This window comes from Myotis nattereri, assembly GCF_964212035.1.
Source record: "Myotis nattereri genome assembly, chromosome: 12".
In the NCBI taxonomy this organism is placed as follows: Eukaryota; Metazoa; Chordata; class Mammalia; order Chiroptera; family Vespertilionidae; genus Myotis; species Myotis nattereri.
Window position 1 is genome coordinate 11,536,092 of NC_138087.1, and position 19,950 is coordinate 11,556,041.

A 19,950-nucleotide genomic window follows, 5' to 3' on the forward strand; every position below is an offset into this window, starting at 1 on the left:
TGAGAAAATGAAGCTACCATGGAGTAAACTTGCTAATGTCACGACAGATGGATCTCCAAATTTAACTAAAAAGAATTCAGGATAAAGTGAAAGAGGAGAACCCTAACCAAGATGTTATTTTTCTTCACTGTATTATTCACCAGGAATCATTGTGCAAGTCTATATTACAACTTAATCATGTTGTTAATCCAGTCGTAAAGCTTGTTAATTTCATTCGAGCAAAGGGACTTCGGCACCGTCAGTTTATTAAGTTTCTGGAGGAAACTGATGGGGATCACCACGACTTACTTTACCACTCTCGTGTCCGCTGGTTGAGTTTGGGCAAAGTTTTCCAACGAGTGTGGGAGCTCAAAGAAGAGATTGGTGCATTTTTGAAATTAAAGGGGAAGTCTGACGAATTTACTGAGCTGAGTGACAAGAATTGGCTGTGTGACTTTGCATTTGCTGTAGATATATTTTCACATTTGAATGAGCTAAATGTGAAGCTACAGAGAAAAGATCAGTATGTACATGACATGTACACTAAGTGAAAGCCTTTAAATCGAAGCTGATTTTCTTTTCCAGACAAATTTCAGACAAAGTCTTCACTCATTTTGCCACACTAGCCACACAGAAGGAGACCATCCAAAACATGAAGAAATACAGCAAATCACTGGATGACCTGCATGCAGAATTCTGTCGTCGGTTTTCTGATGTTGAAAAAATTGACCAGTCACTTCAACTGGTGGCCTGTCCTTTGTCACAAAACCCTGAAACAGCACCAGAAGAGGTGCAACAGGAACTCATCGATCTTCAGTCTGACTTTGTCCTAAAGGAGAAATTCAGCTCTCTTGAACTAAGAGACTTTTATGCTTCACTTAATGAAGCCACTTTTCCAAACATCCGGAGGATGGCACAGAAGATACTGGTGCTGTTTGGGTCAACCTATGTTTGTGAGCAGACATTTAGCATCATGAACATCAACAAAGCCCCTCACAGATCCAGCTTAACTGATGAACACCTCAGGTCTATCCTGAGAATAGCCACAACAAAACTAACTCCAGACTTTGATGCATTAGCTAAAAAAGGAGACCAACAACACTGTTCCCCCTGAAGTTGATGTTTTAAAGACCAAAAACCTTTCAACCCAGTCTACATTGCCATCTACATCTACGTCCCGGGCATAATTTGGAAGTTGCACTAAAGAAAATGTTTAATTTACTGTTTACACATTTTGTTCTTTTCTATTTGTTTTAGTTTTAAATTATTATATTTAAGTTTAATTTGAAAGGCTTTTGTACCTTTCCTTTGTTAGGCAATTTTATTTTGCCTTTGCCATCTTCAATGTAAGGTATGTTATTGTGCTATGATTCCTCCATTTTTTGAAGTTTCAAATTATAATAATTAGTGTTTACATTCTTCTTGTTAAAATGTTTGAAATGAATAAAACTATTGAAATAATAATAAAAAAGACCGTACCCTTTTATGTAATGATGTTTACTTTGAATTTATATTAGTTCACACAAACACTCCATCCATGCTTTTGTTCCGGCCCTCCGGTCCAGTTTAAGAACCCATTGTGGCCCTCGAGTCAAAAAGTTTGCCCACCCCTGCCCTAACTGCTCTCCCCTGTTGGCCTGATTTCTCTAACTGCTCTCCCCTGATGGTCTGATCCTCCTAACTGCTCTCCCCTGCCTGCCTGATCACCTCTAACCGCCTCTGCCTCAGCCCTGCCACCATGGCTTTGTCTGGAAGGACGTCCGGAAGGTCGTCTGGAAGATGTTCAGTCTAATTAGCATATTACCTTTTTATTAGTATAGATGCCACCTTGCCTAAAAATGCAGGTTGTTAGCAGGTTTTCCTGTCATGGAAGGAGAGCCCACAGTAGCATCCTGGGTTCTGACCAGGGCTTATGCACTCATGCTTTATCTCAGCAGATGAGATTCCTAGAAGACTCTTGGATGTACCTTCAACATTTCTATCAATTTTGCCAAATCATCCTCCAAAAATGTTGAACCACTTTAAACTCCCACCAGCAACCATGCGTGTGCCCTCTGTCCTACTTTGATGCCAGTATCATTGATTTCCCCCTAGAAGCTTCCCTCCCCTCAGCTGGGACTGCTTGGTACTTGAGCCAAACTCACTGTTCAGCCCAGGACTTGATTTCCCGAGATAGAATTATGGAGGAGGAAAGATAGTTTTCCTCTACCCTTCTGAGTTCTTGGTGGAGGCCCTTGTAATGAAAGACAGATTACCAAGAGAAAAACTAAAGTTCATTAACATGTGTACCTCGTGTATATGTGGGAGATCCCAGGGAAAAATGAATAACTTCCCAAAGTGGCTTAGAATCCAGATATAAATACCTTCTTCCTAGGGAAAGGGGACGGGAGATGTAGGCCTCTTAGAGGAGAGTACGTGATTTTTAGGAAAGATCAATGGGGGTGGGGGAGATAGTTTGTAACAAAGTTTGGATGTGATGTCAACTTCTAGCCTCCTGTCCTGTGACAGGAGTCAGTCTTCACTGGCTGATGGCACTTTTCCCATCAAGGGAACCTTTTGGGGGGTCCGATTATAGGCAGAGCAGGAGACTTCAGTGAAAACCTATCCTTGCATTTGCTGTTTTTCAAGCATCTGCAGGTCAAGATCATCAATATAACAACATGGCATATGTTGGGGTGGCCTGTTCTCTGACCTTCAGAATAAACCCAACAAAAGCCTCTCCGCTGCCATCCGCCTCCGCCCCGGCTGACGCCAGCGAGTCGCAGCGCCGGCGAGAGCGGCCCCTCTCCGGGGCTGCGGCGGGGGGCGGGGCTGCGTCTGCCCGGTGTTTTGCATACTGCACCCACAATACCCCTCGGCTCTAGGACGTGCTTGGACGGTAAAACTAGTCAATAGATGAGGGATTTACGTGATGAAAGACGCCTGAAGTAAACGCAGCAATAGGAGATGTTCTCTGATGTGGCGCCGTAAGAAGCCAGGTCAAATGGAAGCGTAAACTATATCGCTGTAACTGTAAAGGGAACTTTTCTCTTCGCTTTTAAATTCTTCATCCAGGACCAGCTGGAGTCAGTGCTCTTTGCAAATCTTTGCGGGTTCCGCCCGGCGCCCCCTGACGCCTCATGACCGTGGCCAGCTTGGCCCATCTGGCGTCATAAGGTGTCGTGGTGCCCAGCCTCTCTCCTCAAAGCTTGATTTGGCGTTAGGGCGGCTATGCCAGGTACCAGGGGTGCCAGGCTCGGAACCAGCAACTCGCCGGCTGGGGACGGTCACTCTGAACCCCGGCGCGAGGGAAGAGGGAAGAGTGGTTTGCTGAGCCGAGGTTTTTCTTCTCATCTTTAGGTTTTTGCCATCCCTCCCAGCTATGCCACGCGCTTCCACTCCCTCCACAGCCCCCACACGCTCCAACAGTCTAGGCGGGGCCTGGCTGCATGGAGCGCACCAGGCAGGAGCCGAGACAGGGGCCATGGGGCCAGGACCCTCAGCAGCCGCCCTGAAGGACAATGGACACCTCCGCCTGCTGCAAATGGCTCCAGGGAAATGAGCACACAAGGGGGCGTCTGCTCTGCTTCCTCGTGTTGAGCGCCCAGCCTCAGGGAGGCACATGGGGCCTCCGACAAAGGCCAGGACATGGCAGCTTGTGGGGCGGCTGTGCTCAATGAATCGCGTGCTAAGGGAGGGAGGAGACTTCAGCTGGCGCCCACAGGTTGAGGAAAGCCTTCCACGCCTACCTGTCGGGTGTCATAATCCTGGGAGCCCCACAGCCTGAGTGGGCACACAGACCACAACTGCGCTCCCACAACCAGGAGGCTAAAGTCCTTCTCTTCCTGTGCTCTGCGTGGTGCCTGCATTCAGTAGGTGCTCAAAAATGCACTCTCTTGAAAGTATTATGGATCACCTCCCCTCCCCACGACCCCCAGATCACTTGTTAGTTGCAAAGGGGAAAATAAATTTTTCCAATGGAGAGGCCAGGCCCACTTTATCCCCTTGCCCTGGGGCAGGCGCTGGGGGTCTCTGGTATGTCCAGCAAGGCCCAATGCGCATGGGCTCCTGAGCAGGGACATTTAGCCAGTCTGGCCAAGAAGGAGAATGTCAAACTCAGTTTGTTGTTATTACTATAACCTACGCTGTAAAGGCCCCACGTGCGGGCGGCGGCTGGGTCCCGCAGTGCAGCCTAGAGCCCACTCCCACTTACTAGGCACACGAGAGCCATGATGCCAGTGCGGCTTCACCCGGAGTGAAAACGGCAGCGGCCTCGGACAGCGCCTGGCCGCCTTGGAGAGCCGCCCTCAGGAAAAAGAACAGGTGGGGAAAGACGGTTCCAACCCTAAACCACACGAGACGGAGGAGGACGGGAGGCCTCGCTGTCCTGGGAACAGCGGGGAAGTCAGAAGCTTGGCTGGATTTGGGAGGGTGCTGGGGGGCTGTGTGTAGGTGGGGGGCGTGGGGGTGCAGCTGGTTTGGGGCATGCTGAGAGTGAAACTGGGACTGGACAGGGCGCACCGAGCCGATGACCCTCCAGCAGGGGCTGGAAGGGGGACAGCGCAGGAGCCAGGTGGAGAATGTCAGGCAGAGGGCAGAGCCGAAGCACAGGCCCTGCGGCAGAGCCAGGAGAAGGCCCGCTGCCCTGAGCAGAGCCGGTGGCCTAGCGGACGCCTTGTTGGGGGTCAGTGGGGCTCTGGGGCGCATTGTGAGCAACAGAGGGTCCTGACCCAGTTAACCGGCTGAGATGGTTACTTTTGTCGTTTCTGCTGCATCATGCCTGTGTTGTCTGAAGTGTCCAGAGGCACATAATGCCTTTTTGCAGAGAGCAAGGGGAGCGCCTGAACCCCCAGGAGGCGCCCACAGCCTCTGCTGAAGGGCCCAGTCCTGGGTCGCACCCTGACCCTCTGGGGTCCGGCTAGGAGCCCAGACACTAGAGGGAGAGGATTGCTGTAGAGGGGGCTGCCGGAAAGGGGCACCAGGGCCATCTGCTCCTGCAGGCCCCCCCCCCGCCCCCCCCACCCCCCCACCTCCCCTGCCAGACACCAAGACCCCTGGGCTCTTGTTGCTCAGACTGAGGCCTGCCCTGCACCCCGACCCCAGCTTGTGATGGAAGAGTAATAATAACTCACATCCACTAGGGGGCCTTCCCACATCTCGGGCCTGGCAGCCAGACAGGCTGAGGGAAGGAAACAGGCCTCTGGTTAAAGTGCACATGGTCTGACTGTCACAGCCCCTGAACACGCCTGGGGGGAGACGAGGAGAGAGGTGACCCACTGAGACATCACAGGGCACGCGAGGTCTTGTGTGTGTTCCACCGGGCTGTTCTGTACCTTTCCCCAGCACAGGCCTTAAAAGGAAGGTCACCCCCCAGGCAGAGTGAAGAACCGGCCCTTTTCCTGCCTGTCCACCGTAATGTCACACACAGCAGGAGGCGTGCGTATGGATTATTGTTTATTTCACTTTGACGATTGGGAAAACACCAACATGTAAGGCGGAATCGAAGCTAACAGGTGTCTGTACTGGCAGTTAATTGGGTAATTTTGTGAAAATAAAGATGCGCCTGTTTAAACCAAACAGCACTCAGTCACCGCCTCGGCTGGGACCTTTGCCATGAAGGCCGAGGTGCTGGTGAGAAAGCCATCGCCCTCCCAGCGCCTTGCAGGCACCTGCAGCCCCGGGACAGCAGAGCGGCCGCACCCCCTGGGACAGCCCGTTACCCCCTGGCTTATTCCGAGATTCCCTTTCGGCCGCGAGGCTTTGCCCAGACGCAGTTCTCCGGCCACGTGGCTCCCTTGGCAGCGCGCGAGGTAGGTTCTCTTTGCGTTTTGCAGATGTTCCTTTTCTTGCTTTGACCAGAGGCCGGCCCACGTCCAAGGTCGGAACAACCCCTCAGCCGCCAGGCTGCCCGAGTCTAACTCTTCAAATCCGGGGGGATGTTTTCCTCATCCACAGGCTGTTTCGGCTTCAACTGGCTGCTCAGGGTTAAGAAGGAGTAGCGCAGGCCCCCCGCCATGCTGAGAGGGGGAGAAAGGGGAGGATAAAGAACCCCGGCAGCTGCCCCACCTCTGTACGCAGTCAGCTTCCTCGGAAGGGAGCTACGAGCCCCGTGTTATCCCTGTTTGTAGGTTACTTGGTGAGAATTACCCCTCTTATTTCAGAAATCTTTGAGGGCAGAAAAAAAAAAAAAGAGTAGATCAAATCTAACACAGAACTTGGTTGAGAAAATAAGCACTTGGTTATTACTGAATAAACTATACATTCTTATCCTAAAATAGCACCCCATGTCTGGGACCCCAAAATGCCCTTTAAGAGTATCTTGGTCTTCCCTCCTGCTATTCTCAGCATGTGGCGCTTTGACCTGCATGAGTTTAACGAGGCCACTGCACCAGAGGGAGACAGACGGGGGCTCTTCCGGGAGGAAGGCCCGTGGATTAAAGCTGACCTCAGCCCTGGAATGTTCATTACTCCTGACACATGAGGGGAAACAGATGAGCTGAGTGGTTTAAGTGAAATTATCTTAGAAATTGGCATGTCAAAACACTACTCCTTCACTTATAACACACTAGAGGCCCAGTGCACAAAATTCATGCATGGGCAGGGGGAGGGGGTGTCCCTCAGCCTGGCCTGCGCCCTCTCGCAATCCGAGACCCCTCGGGTAGGGTCCCTAGACCTGGCTGGCAATCAGGGCCTATCGGGGCTTTCCTTCCCCCGGTTGCTGGCAGCTGGCCCTGCCTCCACCACTGCCACTGCCTGCTATCTGTGCGGTGCTGCACCCCCCTCCCCCCACCATTGGTCGCCTCCCTCTCTGGGCAACAGGCGTGGTGTGCGATCGCTTGGCTGGCCTGGGCCTCCCTCTGCGGGGCGATCGTGAGGCGATGGCGGGGCCCCTCAACCAATCACATCACATCCACCTTGGCTGGCCTGGAGCCAGTGCGTGTCATAGCGTGGTCATCCGGACGGTCGTTCTGCTGTTCAGTCGTTCGGTCAATTTGCATATTATGCTTTTATTATTATAGATTAGTCAGACTTTTACAAATTCATATTTTGCAAAAATGAGTTCACTTAAAACCCCCACTTACCAAATATTTAACCCTATGAAGTTTAACACAGAGAAAACGTAGTCTCCACCGACTAACATCCCAATGTAGGCAATGGATACGTTCTGCAGGGAAAGAGACAGTCAGTCATTTTTAAAGTGAAGAATTTAGGGGGAAAATACATGTCCATGGTGAAATCTGAAACTAAGTCTTTTAGTTGCTTTGCACACAGTAGGTGCTCACAGAATGTTGGGTGAATGAATAAAACTCCATTGCAGATAAATAAAGAGAAGTGAACTGTGGCACGGCAATCACAGAAGATGGCATTATTCATGCTTCACACACAGGAAGCAGAGGTAAGAGTTGCGTAATAACCAACTTTCCAGACCCCATCTCTCTACCATCACTGGGTCGTGAACTTTCATTACATCGACCCTAAACTTGAACGGAGCAGAGACGTCTCATCAATTCCAGGCCGCGCTCTGCCCCGCGAATCCCAGGAGGCCTCTGGGCAGCCTGCGGACAGCCTCCCGGGCCCAGGCAGCTTCCCCACCTCGTCCACGTGAGTAGAAAGACAAAGCAACGTGGAAGCGAACGCAGATGCCTGTCCTCTTCATCCATGTGTGCCCTCAGCTGCCTGCACACACACACACACACACACACACACACACACACACACACACACACCCAGGGCCCACGTGAGCGGGGCACCTTGTCACTGAGCGGCCCTCTTCACAAGGGCTCCCGCTCTTCGCCGGCAGATCCTCCCAGGAAACCAACGTGCAGATGGCAGGGTGTCTCGGTGAGCGCGGGAGGTTGGCCATGTTTCAGCTTTTGACTCCATTTCCCAGACCATGCCCCTGCACGACCCCCCATTAAAACGTCATAATGTGCCTCCCCTTTTCCAATGAGCTAGTCCTCCCTCCGTTTTCTGGGTTAGAGGACGGAGGAAGTGATCGCCCAGGCACAGGTGGAAATGTCACAGCCTCCCTTCTTACTCCATTAATTAATAACAATAAAATCAAACTCGGTTCCGACGGCGAAGACTGGGCTCCCGGGAAGTCCCGATTCCACTCCACACCCCCGGCCGGCTTCACCCCTTACCTTGATGGCTCCCACCACGGCGGTGGTCAGCGCCGAGTTGTAGTGGCTGCACAGCACGGTGGAGTACATCAGCAGGAACCTGCGAGGGAGCGACACCTGAGCACTGAGAACCACGGGCTGCCTCAGTCGGCGAGTGACCCCGCGGGCACTTTAATGGGCTTTAGAGCCTACATATTAAAACGTCTTTTTAACTCTGCCCTTTCACAGGAGAATGGTCCGTCATGCATTTGCCAGACTTCCTACCTTAAGTGCCTTTTCCATGTTGTCTGTCTCTTTCCCACTCATGTTTCCTCAGAAAGGGGTAAGAACAATGAGATTTTTTTAAACGATCTGAAATCTTTTGTTTGACAGCCACACGACAGCCCTGGGTTTTAATCCTCTCTGTGCATCAGAATCACCTGGTGCACTTTTTTGTTGTTGTTAAGCCTCACCCGAGGATATTTTTTCCATTGATTTGTTGTTTTAGAGAGAGTAGAAGGGAGGAAGGGAGAGAGAGGGAGAGAGAGAGACAGAGAGATAGAAACATCGATGTGAGAGAGACACATTGATTAGCTGCCTCCTGCACATGCTCCGACCGGGGCAGGGATAGAACCTGCAACCCAGGTACGTGCCCTTGACTGGGAATTGAACCTGAGAGCCTCCAGTGCACAGCCCGCACTCTAACCCCTGGCCACCAGCCAGGCACCTGGTGCCCTTTTCCACACAGTGGTGCCTGGCAGAGCCCTCCTTCCAGTGGGGCGGGGGGCCGCAGGCGGTCTCGGCTCCGTGAGGAAGCCCATGAGCAGCCAGCGCTGAGAAGCACAGGTGTCAGGAGGGAAAATCGGCGAGTAGCTGCTGGCTTTGGACAAAGGCGATGGACGTGAATGGGTGTCCATGTCAGTGACGCCCCTGCACCTATTACCAAAGTTAACGTGACAGGCAGTCGACCCTGTCAGTATTTCATACCCACTTGTCAATGAAATGACCACAGACTGTGCCCAGGCACCAGACAGGAGAATATACCCGCCCAGGAGAGAATCTACAACCCAGCCACAGGGACAGGAAGAAAGAGATTCATTTCAACCAAGGAGTCAAGGAAACTGGCTTCAACCCAAGTGGGGTGCGACATACCACCCACCTGAATCGGGTGATTAAATGCTGACAGAGATCACAATCAATACGGGGCGGGGGGCGGGGGAGGGAGAGAACAACACTGGATTTTAAAGCCAAATCCCAGTTGGAAGGCAGGAGCAGAGGGAACCCTAAGACAGGACTCAGCCAGTATGCCTGGAGGATAAATCCTGCGGAAAGTCAGCGCTCAGTCTCCAGTCCAGGCCCAGAACTCTCACTGCTAGTGAGAATCAGAACAGTAATGGCGTTTGGTCTGAGACGTTTATTATTTTACTAGAGGCCCACTCACAAAAATTTGTGCACTCAGGGGAGTCCCTCAGCCTGGCCTATGCCCTATTGCAGTCTGGGACCCCTCAGAGGATGTCCATCTGCTGGCTTAGGCCTGCTCCCTGGGGAATTGGGCCTGAGCTGGCAGTCAGACATCCCTCTGGCAGCCCTCGGGGGACGTCCACTTGCCAGCGGCGAGCAGGCCTAAGCTGCAGTCAGACATCCTTAGTGCTGCTGAGGAGGCGGGAAAGGCTCCTGCCACCACCGCTGTACTGGTAGCCGTCAGCCTGGCTTGTGGCTGAGCAAAGCTCCCCCTGTGGGAGCGCACTGACCACCAGGGGACAGCTCCTGCATTGAGCATCTGCCCCCTGGTGGTCAGTGTGTGTCATAGTGACCAGTCATTCCCAGTTGTTCTGCTGTTAGGGTCAATTTGCATATTACCCTTTTATTATATAGGATAGAGGACTGGTGCACGGATGGGGGCCGGCTGGTTTGCCCTGAAGGGTGTCCCGGATCAGGGTGGGGGTCCCGCTGGGGTGCCTGGCCAGCCTGGGTGAGGGGCTGAGGGCTGTTTGCAGGCTGGCCACACATTCTTTAGGGTGAGGGGTCCCCACTGGGGTGCCTGTCCAGTCTGGGTGAGGGGCTGGGGGCCGTTTTCAGGCTGGCCAAGCCCCCTGGCGACAGAAGCTCCCAGCCTCTCCTTTTTTTCTTTTCTTTTTTTATTCTGGAATTTATTTACCTTCTATAATTGAAACTTTGTAGCCTTAAGTAGAGCTCAGAGCCAGCCAGGGCAGGCAGGAAGCTTGGCTTCCTCCATCACCAGGGGCAACCCAAGCCTCCTGCTCGCTCCAGCTCCTTGGCCACAGCCGGCTAAAAGCAGGTATCTGGGGTTTATTTATCTTCTATAATTGAAACTTTGTTGCCTTGAGTGGAGTCCAGAGCCTGCTGTGGCAGGCGGGAAGCTTGGCTTCCTCCATCACTGGGGCAACCAGGCCTCCTGCTTGCTCCAGCTCTGTGGCTGCCGGCCGCCATCTTGGTTGGGTTAATTTGCATATAGTTGCTCTGATTGGCTGGTGGGCATGGCTTAAGGCATAGCAGAGGTAAGGTCAATTTGCATGTTTGTCTTTTATTAGTGTAGATTAGCAGGGGTGGTAGAGAACAAAGATTAAAGTACATCATGCGTTAACATAAAGCTGACGAACAGACTCAATTACAATCTTTCAATTTTGTAATTCTCTGGAAAATGTCTGTTATCGAGGTAATTGCAATAATTTGACAAGTGAGAGAAGCCGCCATCTTGGTCTGTGTGGCTTTAATTTGAAATGTGCAGCTGACAGACTTGCAGGTTTCATCTGAAAGGAGTCGGGGAATCTGAGTAAATTGGTACACGCTACTCGCATGTTGAAAAGAAGCTGATTTACGACATTTTCAACTTTGGTTTCTTAGGTCTCAAAGGGCTGCTTGGCTGTGCAAAGCCACCAGGTTCGTCAGCTTTGCTAGGGCCGCATTAGGGCCTGAAATTACTGGGGGAAATCAGGTAAAGCAGATTGTAAATGCAGTTTTAAAAGGATAAAAACCTTTTAATTCACTAAGTTGTAAATGGAACTAATTTATAGTAAATTGTTTAGGAGATTTTAATCAGTTAAACTTTAGAAAACAAACCATTAATCAAATAATGAAAGTAAAATTATGTTCATGCAAAAATTACTGGCTTTATAAATAGAACAGCAGTATTTATATATTAAAGGCTTAACAAAATCTCCGTTTTAATTTTTACATTTTTAATAAATTCAACATTAATGTAGAGCCCTGAGGAACTATGAATAATCCTGCTCATGCATAAAATGAAAAGATTAAAAAGCACAGCCTTTGTGAGTGGTGGCTCTGCTGGGCCCGGGGGTAAGAGACAGTGCCCCCAGCACCTGCTCTGCAGGAGCTCCGAGTCTACATCAGAGAGAGCAGCCCAGGGCAGGGGACCACCCCAACTCGGACACAGGAAAGCATCCAGCAGGCTTCCTCACCGGCACTGCGGCCTCACACCAGGGCCAGCATGGACCTCCTTTAGTTTTATTTTCACTTTGGTTCCTATCCCAGGGTTCTGGTCATGCATTTTCTCCATCCCACACTTTAGTGAAACCATCTGGGCTGTGTTCAGAATCATGGACACCTTGGATCTAAGACTCCAATGTCCATCTACCACGAGTGTGGGCAACCAGGATACTCACTGGCCAGCTGGGGAGGAGCCCCCTCTCTAACATCCTGGGCATTGGCGGGGGTGGGGGGGTGGGGGGGGTCTGAATTAGCCAGCAGATCTTGGTAACAGATGGCATCTCCACAGAAAGGCTGCACTTCTTAGTGTAACCACTAGGTGTCCCCAAAGAGGATAAATATAAAACCACTGAGATCAAAGTAGTGTTGTTTTTTTTCCTAAGAAACATAATGTATTTCTATATGCAAATAAGTACCTGTGCAATCCTTTGGTAAAGACCCAGGTTCTAAACTAAAAGAACTTCTATTAACTCAGTCCAAAGGAAACCACACCACTTTTAACACCAAAAAGCCGACCTGCATATGATAGTTTTGATTTGGGCACCTGTGGATGAATAAAATGCAAAGATATTTAAAAGCACTGCAAATACTCAGCAGCTTTTTTCCATTCTGCATTTTTTAAATTGCATATCATCTGTGTCCATTTGAAAAATAATAGCAGATCTATACTAATAAAAGGGTAATATGCTAATTAGACTGGGAGACCTTCCCGGAGACCTTCCAGACAAAGCCATGGTGGCAGGGGAAAGGCAGAGGAAGCTAGGGGCAATTAGGCCACGAAGGGAGGGAAGTTGGAGTTGATCAGGCCGGTCAGGGGTGGGGGGCAGTTGGGGGCAAGCAGGCTGGCGGGGGTAGGGGGCAGTTGGGGGAAAGCAGGCCAGTGGGAGGGGGCAGTTGGAGGTGAGAAGGCCAGTAGGGGAGGAAGTTGGGGGTGAGCAGGCTATCAGGCAGAGTGGTTAGGGGCAATCAGGCAGGCAGGCAGGTGAGGGGTTAGGAACCAGCAGTCCCTGATTGCAAGAGGGATGTCTGACTGCCGGTTTAGGCCTGATCCATGGGATCGGGCCTAAACCGGCAGTCAGACATCCCCTAAGGGTTCCCAGATTGGAGAGGGTGCAGGCCAGGCTGAGGGACACCACCCCCCCACCCCCCCGCACGAATTTCATGCACCAGTCCACTAGTATATGATATACATCTATTTAGATAGCAGATGCCAGCTATGCCCAAGGGATAGAGGTGCCCATGTGGACAATCCTGGACCAGAACCCCTGCTCAAAGGTTTCTTCCTGTTTCTGCAAATGACACACATACACAAATATTTACCCAAGCCTGCCTGGCACGCTGGTGGCAGTCACAAACAGAACTTAAATGGCCTCATTTACAACCTGCTCTGGCTACCATCCCATGCACAAGCGTATATAGAAATTCAAAACAGATGTTCAGATACTAAAACGCACTTGAACACTCCTGCACCGACCACAATGGTACCCAGAACATTGCTGTTCTATAATTCCAGGTTTCAAAGAATGTCAAGAATTCTCATCTTGCCATCTCTGGTAGGACTCTCCAACCCCAGGCCTCTGTGATGTGTGAGGACGCTGGTCATGGGATGAATAGGGCCCGTCTTCCTAGGGCAGTGATGGCGAACCTTTTGAGCTCGGCGTGTCAGCATTTTGAAAAACCCTAACTTAACTCTGGTGCCGTGTCACATATAGAAATTTTTGATATTTGCAACCATAGTAAAACAAAGATGTATATTTTTGATATTTATTTTATATATTTAAATGCCATTCAACAAAGAAAAATCAACCAAAAAAATGAGTACGCGTGTCATAGGTTCGCCATCACTGTAGAGCATCGATCACACACTAAGATTTGTTTGCTGGGGAATTATGGCAATATCTGCAAACCTCAGAGCTCTGTCGTCCCATCGCCCAGCAATCCACAGCATCCTGTTTCTCTCGTATGCCGCATCTCGCCAGTATCAATGACAGTTCAAAGAATAGAATACTTTTTATCCCCTGAGTAGGGAAACTTGATGCTTTTGTGTTTTTATTAAGGAATATATTACTGCTTCCGTGAGATTAAAGGGCCTGTTACTGGGGCAGAAACATATTAGGATAATTGTCCTCGGGCCTGGGGGCGGGTGCCCGTGGCTGGTATCAGTGAATCGGAACCTGTCATTTCTCAGCGAGATTAAGAAGACCTGCAGAACCAGCTGTTAAAATCCCGCGGCTCAGCTCACTTCCGGTCTGTGTTTTACCATCTTCGCTCCCACAGCCCTGCTTATCTTCCTGACACACTTTCACTCCGTCACACGCTTTGTTCACAAACTCCTGATTACAAACAGCATTTCTTAACGCCGAGTCCTTCACCATTTCTCCAGAGAAAAGCCCCTCTTCTTCACCATTCCATTGGCTTTTAAATCACATTTTTAAAGTGTTATAATTTTTTAAATTTATTTTCAACTTGGAATAGAGGTTTGGTGGTTGAAAAAGTTTGCAATGCAAACCTGAAAGCAGCGCCTAGAAGTAGGAGGCTGAGGGTCTGAGGCCTCTGGGGTCTGGGGTGGACGCCCCTTGAGCAGGGACCTGAGAGAAGGGACAGCCCGAGCCCAGCGCCCGTTGTTCTGAAACCCAAGGACGTTCTCAGAGCTCACACTGGTTGCTACTACAGCGAAGCAGCAATGGGCCCATCCCAGTGTCCTTTAGATGGGAAACTGCAGAAAGTTCTGGAAAACCCTCCAGGCCAAAATGGAAGCTTCTCTCTAGAGCAGCTTCAGAATGAACACTGGACCCTGGAGTAAAGTGCACACCACAGAAGAAAACTCTCAAATCCATGCTAAGGTGGACCCAAATCTATCCGGAATGAACAAAGGACAGCAAGCCCTGGCCACGTGGTGCAGTTGGTTGGAGCGTCGTCCCATAGGTTGCAGGTCTGATTTCTGGGCAGGACACCTACCTAGGTTGCGGGTTTGATCCCCGGTTGGGGTGGGTACAGGAGGCAACCGATCAATGTTTCTCTCTATTTCCCTTCCTCTCTCTAAAATCAATAAAACCATATTCTCAGGTGAGAATTAGAGAGAGAGAGAGAGAGAGAGGGAGGACAGCCAAACTGAACAGGCTGGCCTCAAGAAACAGAAATATTAACAATAATATTATATATTGTATTAATACTTATTGAGCATTTCTATATGTGTCTAGCACTGTTCTAAGTGCTCTTTGCTCATGCAGTTCACAGAAGCCCACCTTATAAATCAGATACTTCAGCAGCTAAAGTTTAGCTCATTGTTCCCAGTTTAGAGTAAGGAAACGGAGGCTCGACAAGGTTAAATAATTTAACCAAGAACCATCCTATATAATAAAAGCCTAGGTGGTGTCACGTGCAATGTCATCACAAGATGGCCGGCAGGGGAGGGCAGTTGGGGGCAACCAGGCCTGCAGGGGAGAGCAGTTGGGTGTGACCAGGCCGGCAGGGGAGGGCAGTTGGGGGCCATCAGGCCAGCAGGGGAGGGCAGTTGGGGGCGAGATCAGGCCAACAGGGGAGGGCAGTTAGGGGTGACCAGGCCTGCAGGAAAGGGCAGTTGGGGGCGATCAGGCTGGCAAGGGAGGGCAGTAGGGGGCAATCAGGCCAGCAGGGGAGGGCAGTTGGGGATGATCAGGGCGGCAGGGGAGCAGTTAGGTGTCAACCAGGCCAGCAGGGGAGCAGTTAGGGGGCAATCAGGCAGGCAGGCGAGAGGTTAGGAGCCAGCAATCCCGGATTGTGCGAGGGATGTCCAACTGCTGGTTTGGGCCTGATCCCTGGTATTGGGCCTAAACCAGCAATCGGACATCCCCCAAGGGGTCCCAGATTGGAGAGGGTGCAGGCTGGGCCGAGGGACACCCTTCCCCGACCCTGTGCATGAATTTTGTGCACCGGGCCTCTAGTTGATAATAAGTGGCAAAGCCACAACTGAAACACAGACCATCTGATTCCACAGTTCAGACATTTAGCTGGTGGATTGATGTGATGATTTTTGTGTCCTCAAAAGACCTACTTAAAAAACTGAGACCTGGAAACCAAGATGGTGGCATAGGTAAACACTGGAGTTTGCTGCCTCGAACAACCACTTCAAAAATACAACTAAAAGACGGAACGGACACCATCCAGAACCACAGGAAGACTTGCTGAGTGGAAATTCTACAACTAGAAGGAAAGAGAAAAGCATACCGAGACTCAGAGGAAGCGCAGTGCGAAAGTAAAATACTAAGGTACAGAGGTGCACACAGAGCGGGCTGGTGGCTGAGGGCGCGGCTGTCGTTTTCAATCGGGAGGGAGTCTCAGGCTCTGAGCTCCAGTTCCAGGCGAGTCTCTGGGGACCCAGACTCATACGGGAGAAGTGGGACTGTCTGGCATCGGTTGGAACTCGAGGGCAGCTTTCTCTCGAAGGGGCTTGCAGCGATTGCCGAGACACTGAGAAGCGGGGCCTCTGAGAGCAGCCATAACTGCCAGCCCTGCCCTGTTGATCCCATGGTACCCACCCCACCCAAGCCCTGTAGGGAGGCTTTTGCTGGATAGCCTCAGGCAGAGGCTAGATAAGCACCTCCCTAGAGATCCAGGAGCCAGTGTACCCAGAGGTCAGAGTGGGACCATTCACTTTGCAGCTCTGTGGAACCATAAAGGACACACTCAGGGGGCAGACTCAGTGAGCACCAAAGCCCCATTGAAGCAAGTCTTGCCCCATAAGGGTGTCTCCAGCACGGAAGTTCTCCCACTGCAGACACAGCTGATTCTCACAGCCAATTAACTGGCCTGGAGGTCAATTCCTCCCAGTGATCCTACAACAATCAAGGCTTAACTACAACAAGACTGTGCACAAAGACCACAAGGGGGAGCACCAAAAGTGTCCTCCTTAGGTAATTGGGGGGCTGAACCACTGGGCCCTAGAGAACACTTAGCACAGAAAACTACTTTATCAACACAGTGAAGCATAAAAAATGCGGAGACAAAGAAAAAGGACACAAATGACAGAAATGGAGGAAAGAAAATGACTGGATATAGAGTTCAAAACCACACTTTTAAGGTTTTTCAAGAATTTTCTAGAAACTGCTGATAAACTTAATGAGACCTACAAGAAATCTAATGAGACCCTCAATGTTGTGATAAAGGACCAACTAGAAATTAAGCATGCACTGACTGAAATGAAGAATATTATACAGACTCCCAATAGCAGACTAGAGGATTGCAAGAATCAAGTCAACGATTTGAAATACGAAGAAGCAAAAAACACCCAACTGGAAAAGCAAAATGAAAAAAGAATCCAAAAATACTAAGATAGTGTAAGGAGCCTCTGGGACAGCTTCAAGTGTATCAACATCCGAATTATGGGGGTGCCAGAAGAAGAGAGAGAGCAAGATATTGAAAACCTATTTGAAGAAATAATGACAGAAAACTTCCCCTACCTGGTGAAAGAAATAGACTTACAAGTCCAGGAAGTGCAGAGAACCTCAAACAAAAGGAACTCCAAGACACATCATAATTAAAATGCCAAGAGCAAAAGACAAAGAGAGAATCTTAAAAGCAGCAAGAGAAAGAAACTCAGTTACCTACAAGGGAATACCCATACGACTGTCAGCGGATTTCTCAACAGAAACTTTGCATGCCATAAGGGAGTGGCAAGAAATATTCAAAGTGATGAATAGCAAGAACCTACAACCAAGATTACTTTATCCAGCAAAGCTATCATTCAGAATTGAAGGTCAGATAAAGAGCTTCACAGATAAGAAAAAGCTAAAGGAGTTCATCACCACCAAACCAGTATTACATGAAATGCTGAACGGTATCCTTTAAGAAGAGGAAGAAGAAGAAAAAGGTAAAGATACAAATAATGAACAACAAATACACATCTATCAACAAGTGAATCTGAAAATCAAGTGAATAATCTGATGAACAGAATGAACTGGTGATTATAATAGAATCAGGGACATAGAAAGGGAATGGACTGGCTATTCTTGGGGGGGGGGAAGGAGTGAAGGAGATGTGGGAAGAGACTGGACAAAAATCGTGCACCTATGGATGAGGACAGTGGGTGGCGAGTGAGGGCGGAGGGTGAGGTGGGAACTGGGTGGAGGGGAGTTATGGGGGGTAAAAGGAGGAACAAATGTAATAATCTGAACAATAAAGATTTAATTAAATTTTTAAAAAAACTGAGACCTACCAAGTTTTCATCCTTAAAGTTGGGTGAAATCCAAAATGTTAATGATTTCATCATTTTTACTAATTTATCTATAATTACTATGCTTTAGGACATTTCATTTGCAAAGTGAGTACTGATAAAATAGTATATTAAAAACTTTTAACAGGAGAGTATTTGTTTTCTAAAAAGCACATTATTAAATGGGGGGGGGGGTATATGGAACTGTACACAGATGGGGTCAAGCCCCAGAGAGTGACAGCTCCCACCCAGCTCCCCAGGCCACAGCACTTACAGGACAGCTCCCTCAGAGGGCTCACTTCTTGATTCCCTTCATGGAATGATTACATAGTAAAGTTCAAGTGAAAAAAAGTCTCTCTTCAAGTTTATAATAACACTAGAAGCCCAGTGCATGACATTCGTGCACTGGGGGGGGGGTGCCCTAGCCTGGTCTGCGCCCTCTTGCAGTCCAGGACTCCTTGGGGGATGTCCAACTGCTGGCTTCATGTCAAACTAAGTGTCGGAAATCAATAGGCAACATCATGTTTGGAATAGAATGTGGCATGTGACATGGGTCCCAGTCCACTCGTCTGCTACAGAGGTACTTTCCGGAGAAAAGAGGAGAAGCCCAAACAAAGGAATTTTGACAGAACAGAGAGAATGTGTATTTTTTTATATTACCTGTCAAGAGATGCCATAGACCAAAGCTTGTACTTATCTATGATTTCTTACCCCAAAAAACAGGAAAGAAGAAACTGTATGATAAATAGGACATTCTTCCATTGGTTGAATTCAGTAGCCTGAAGGAAACGAATGATGAGATTAATAACATTACAGTTTAGCTCTACTGGTTTTACCAAATTGTTCATTTTATTTAGTACAGGAACCAATTTCCCAAACAGAAAATATGTATTTTTTTAAATCCTAGGCAGTACCAGTTATGTGAGATTGGGCAAATTACTTTTCTTCTCTAAAACCTCAGGTTCATTTTACAAAATAAGGATTATTTTCTTAAAACTTCCTCAAAAAATCGATCTGAGGATTTAATAAAATTGTTTAGAACCTTGCGGGTGACAAGAACAAAGTGGTAGCTATGTTGCTATGGTTACCATTAAATCTTCACTAAAATTGTAGTCACAAAATCAGGTTAGGTTTGCTTTCTATAAAATAACCTTAGAAGAAAGTTTATTATAAAATTAATAATACTGGCATTAGCCCTAACCGGTTTGGCTCAGTGGATAGAGCATCGGCCTGCGGATTGAAAGGTCCCAGGTTCGATTCCGGTCAAGGGCATGTACCTTGGTTGCGGGCACATCCCCAGTAGGGAGTGTGCAGGAGGCAGCTGATGGACATTTCTCTCTCATTGATGTTTCTGACTCTCCATCCCTATCCCTTCCTCTCTGTAAAAAATCAATAAAATATATTTTAAAAAATAATACTGGCATTAATTATTAATTATGAACTTAAGAAAACTTTAAGTTTTCAAGAATTTGCAAATACTTAGGAAGTATCATAAACAAGTAAACAATTATTTGCTATTTATGAAGCAATAAATAGCTTTGGTGGAGGAGCCAGTAGACAGAGAAGTTTAGGACTCGCTTTCTGCTCTTAGTCCCTAGCTGAGAAAATAAAATCAAACCTCTTGAAATGACAGGTGACAATAAAAAGGAGTATTTATTCATGATTTGTCTCTTGCCCGCCTCCCAAAATAATTTTAAGGTGACTCAAGACTATACATAAGTATTGCTGAATAACATGATTAAATTTAAGTTCTATTCACTTTCTGTTAAGCAATACTGTTAGCCAAGTTCTAATAATTTTATGTTCAAAATTATTTAAATCCTTAAGTTAATAATTCAAATTGTTTAAACCAATTAAGTAGAATTCTCTCATCTGATTACTACAACCTTGTCACACTTCACTGTCATCATTTCATTAGTGATGCTTTGCCCACCTCTCTTATCAAAAAGACACACACACTCTGGCCCATTTGGCTCAGCAGTTAGCGCGTCAGCCTGAGGACCAAGGATCGGGAGTTTGATTCCCGGTCAAGGGCATGTACCAGGTTGCAGGGTGCCCAGCCGCAGTCAGTGCACGATCAATGTCTCTCTCACGTCAATGTCCTTCTCTCCCCCCCCCCACCCTCTCCCCCTCTCTTTCACTCTCTCTGGAAATCAATGGAAAAAGTATCCTCGGGTGAGGATTAAAAAAAAAAAAAGTCACACATGAAATGTTGATAATTTCTGAAACTGG

The 19,950-nt window shown here is 48.7% G+C and overlaps 1 protein-coding gene across 2 annotated transcripts in view; it reads right to left on the reverse strand.

Moving 5' to 3' along the window:
- Positions 1-5,397: 5,397 nt before the first annotated feature.
- SLC35D2 (solute carrier family 35 member D2) overlaps positions 5,398-19,950 on the reverse strand; it is a 56,105-nt gene continuing 41,552 nt past the window's right edge. The window contains exons 9-12 of one of the 2 annotated variants that reach the window (XM_081104211.1): positions 18,430-18,497; positions 8,103-8,181; positions 7,041-7,123; positions 5,398-5,975 (exon numbers count right to left, since the gene is read on the reverse strand). In XM_081104211.1, the coding sequence (XP_080960337.1) occupies positions 5,873-5,975; positions 7,041-7,123; positions 8,103-8,181; positions 18,430-18,497 (333 nt within the window). In that variant the 3' untranslated portion in view covers positions 5,398-5,872. The remainder of the gene's footprint in view (positions 5,976-7,040; positions 7,124-8,102; positions 8,182-18,429; positions 18,498-19,950) is intronic. The other variant, XM_081104212.1, reaches the window with a different exon arrangement.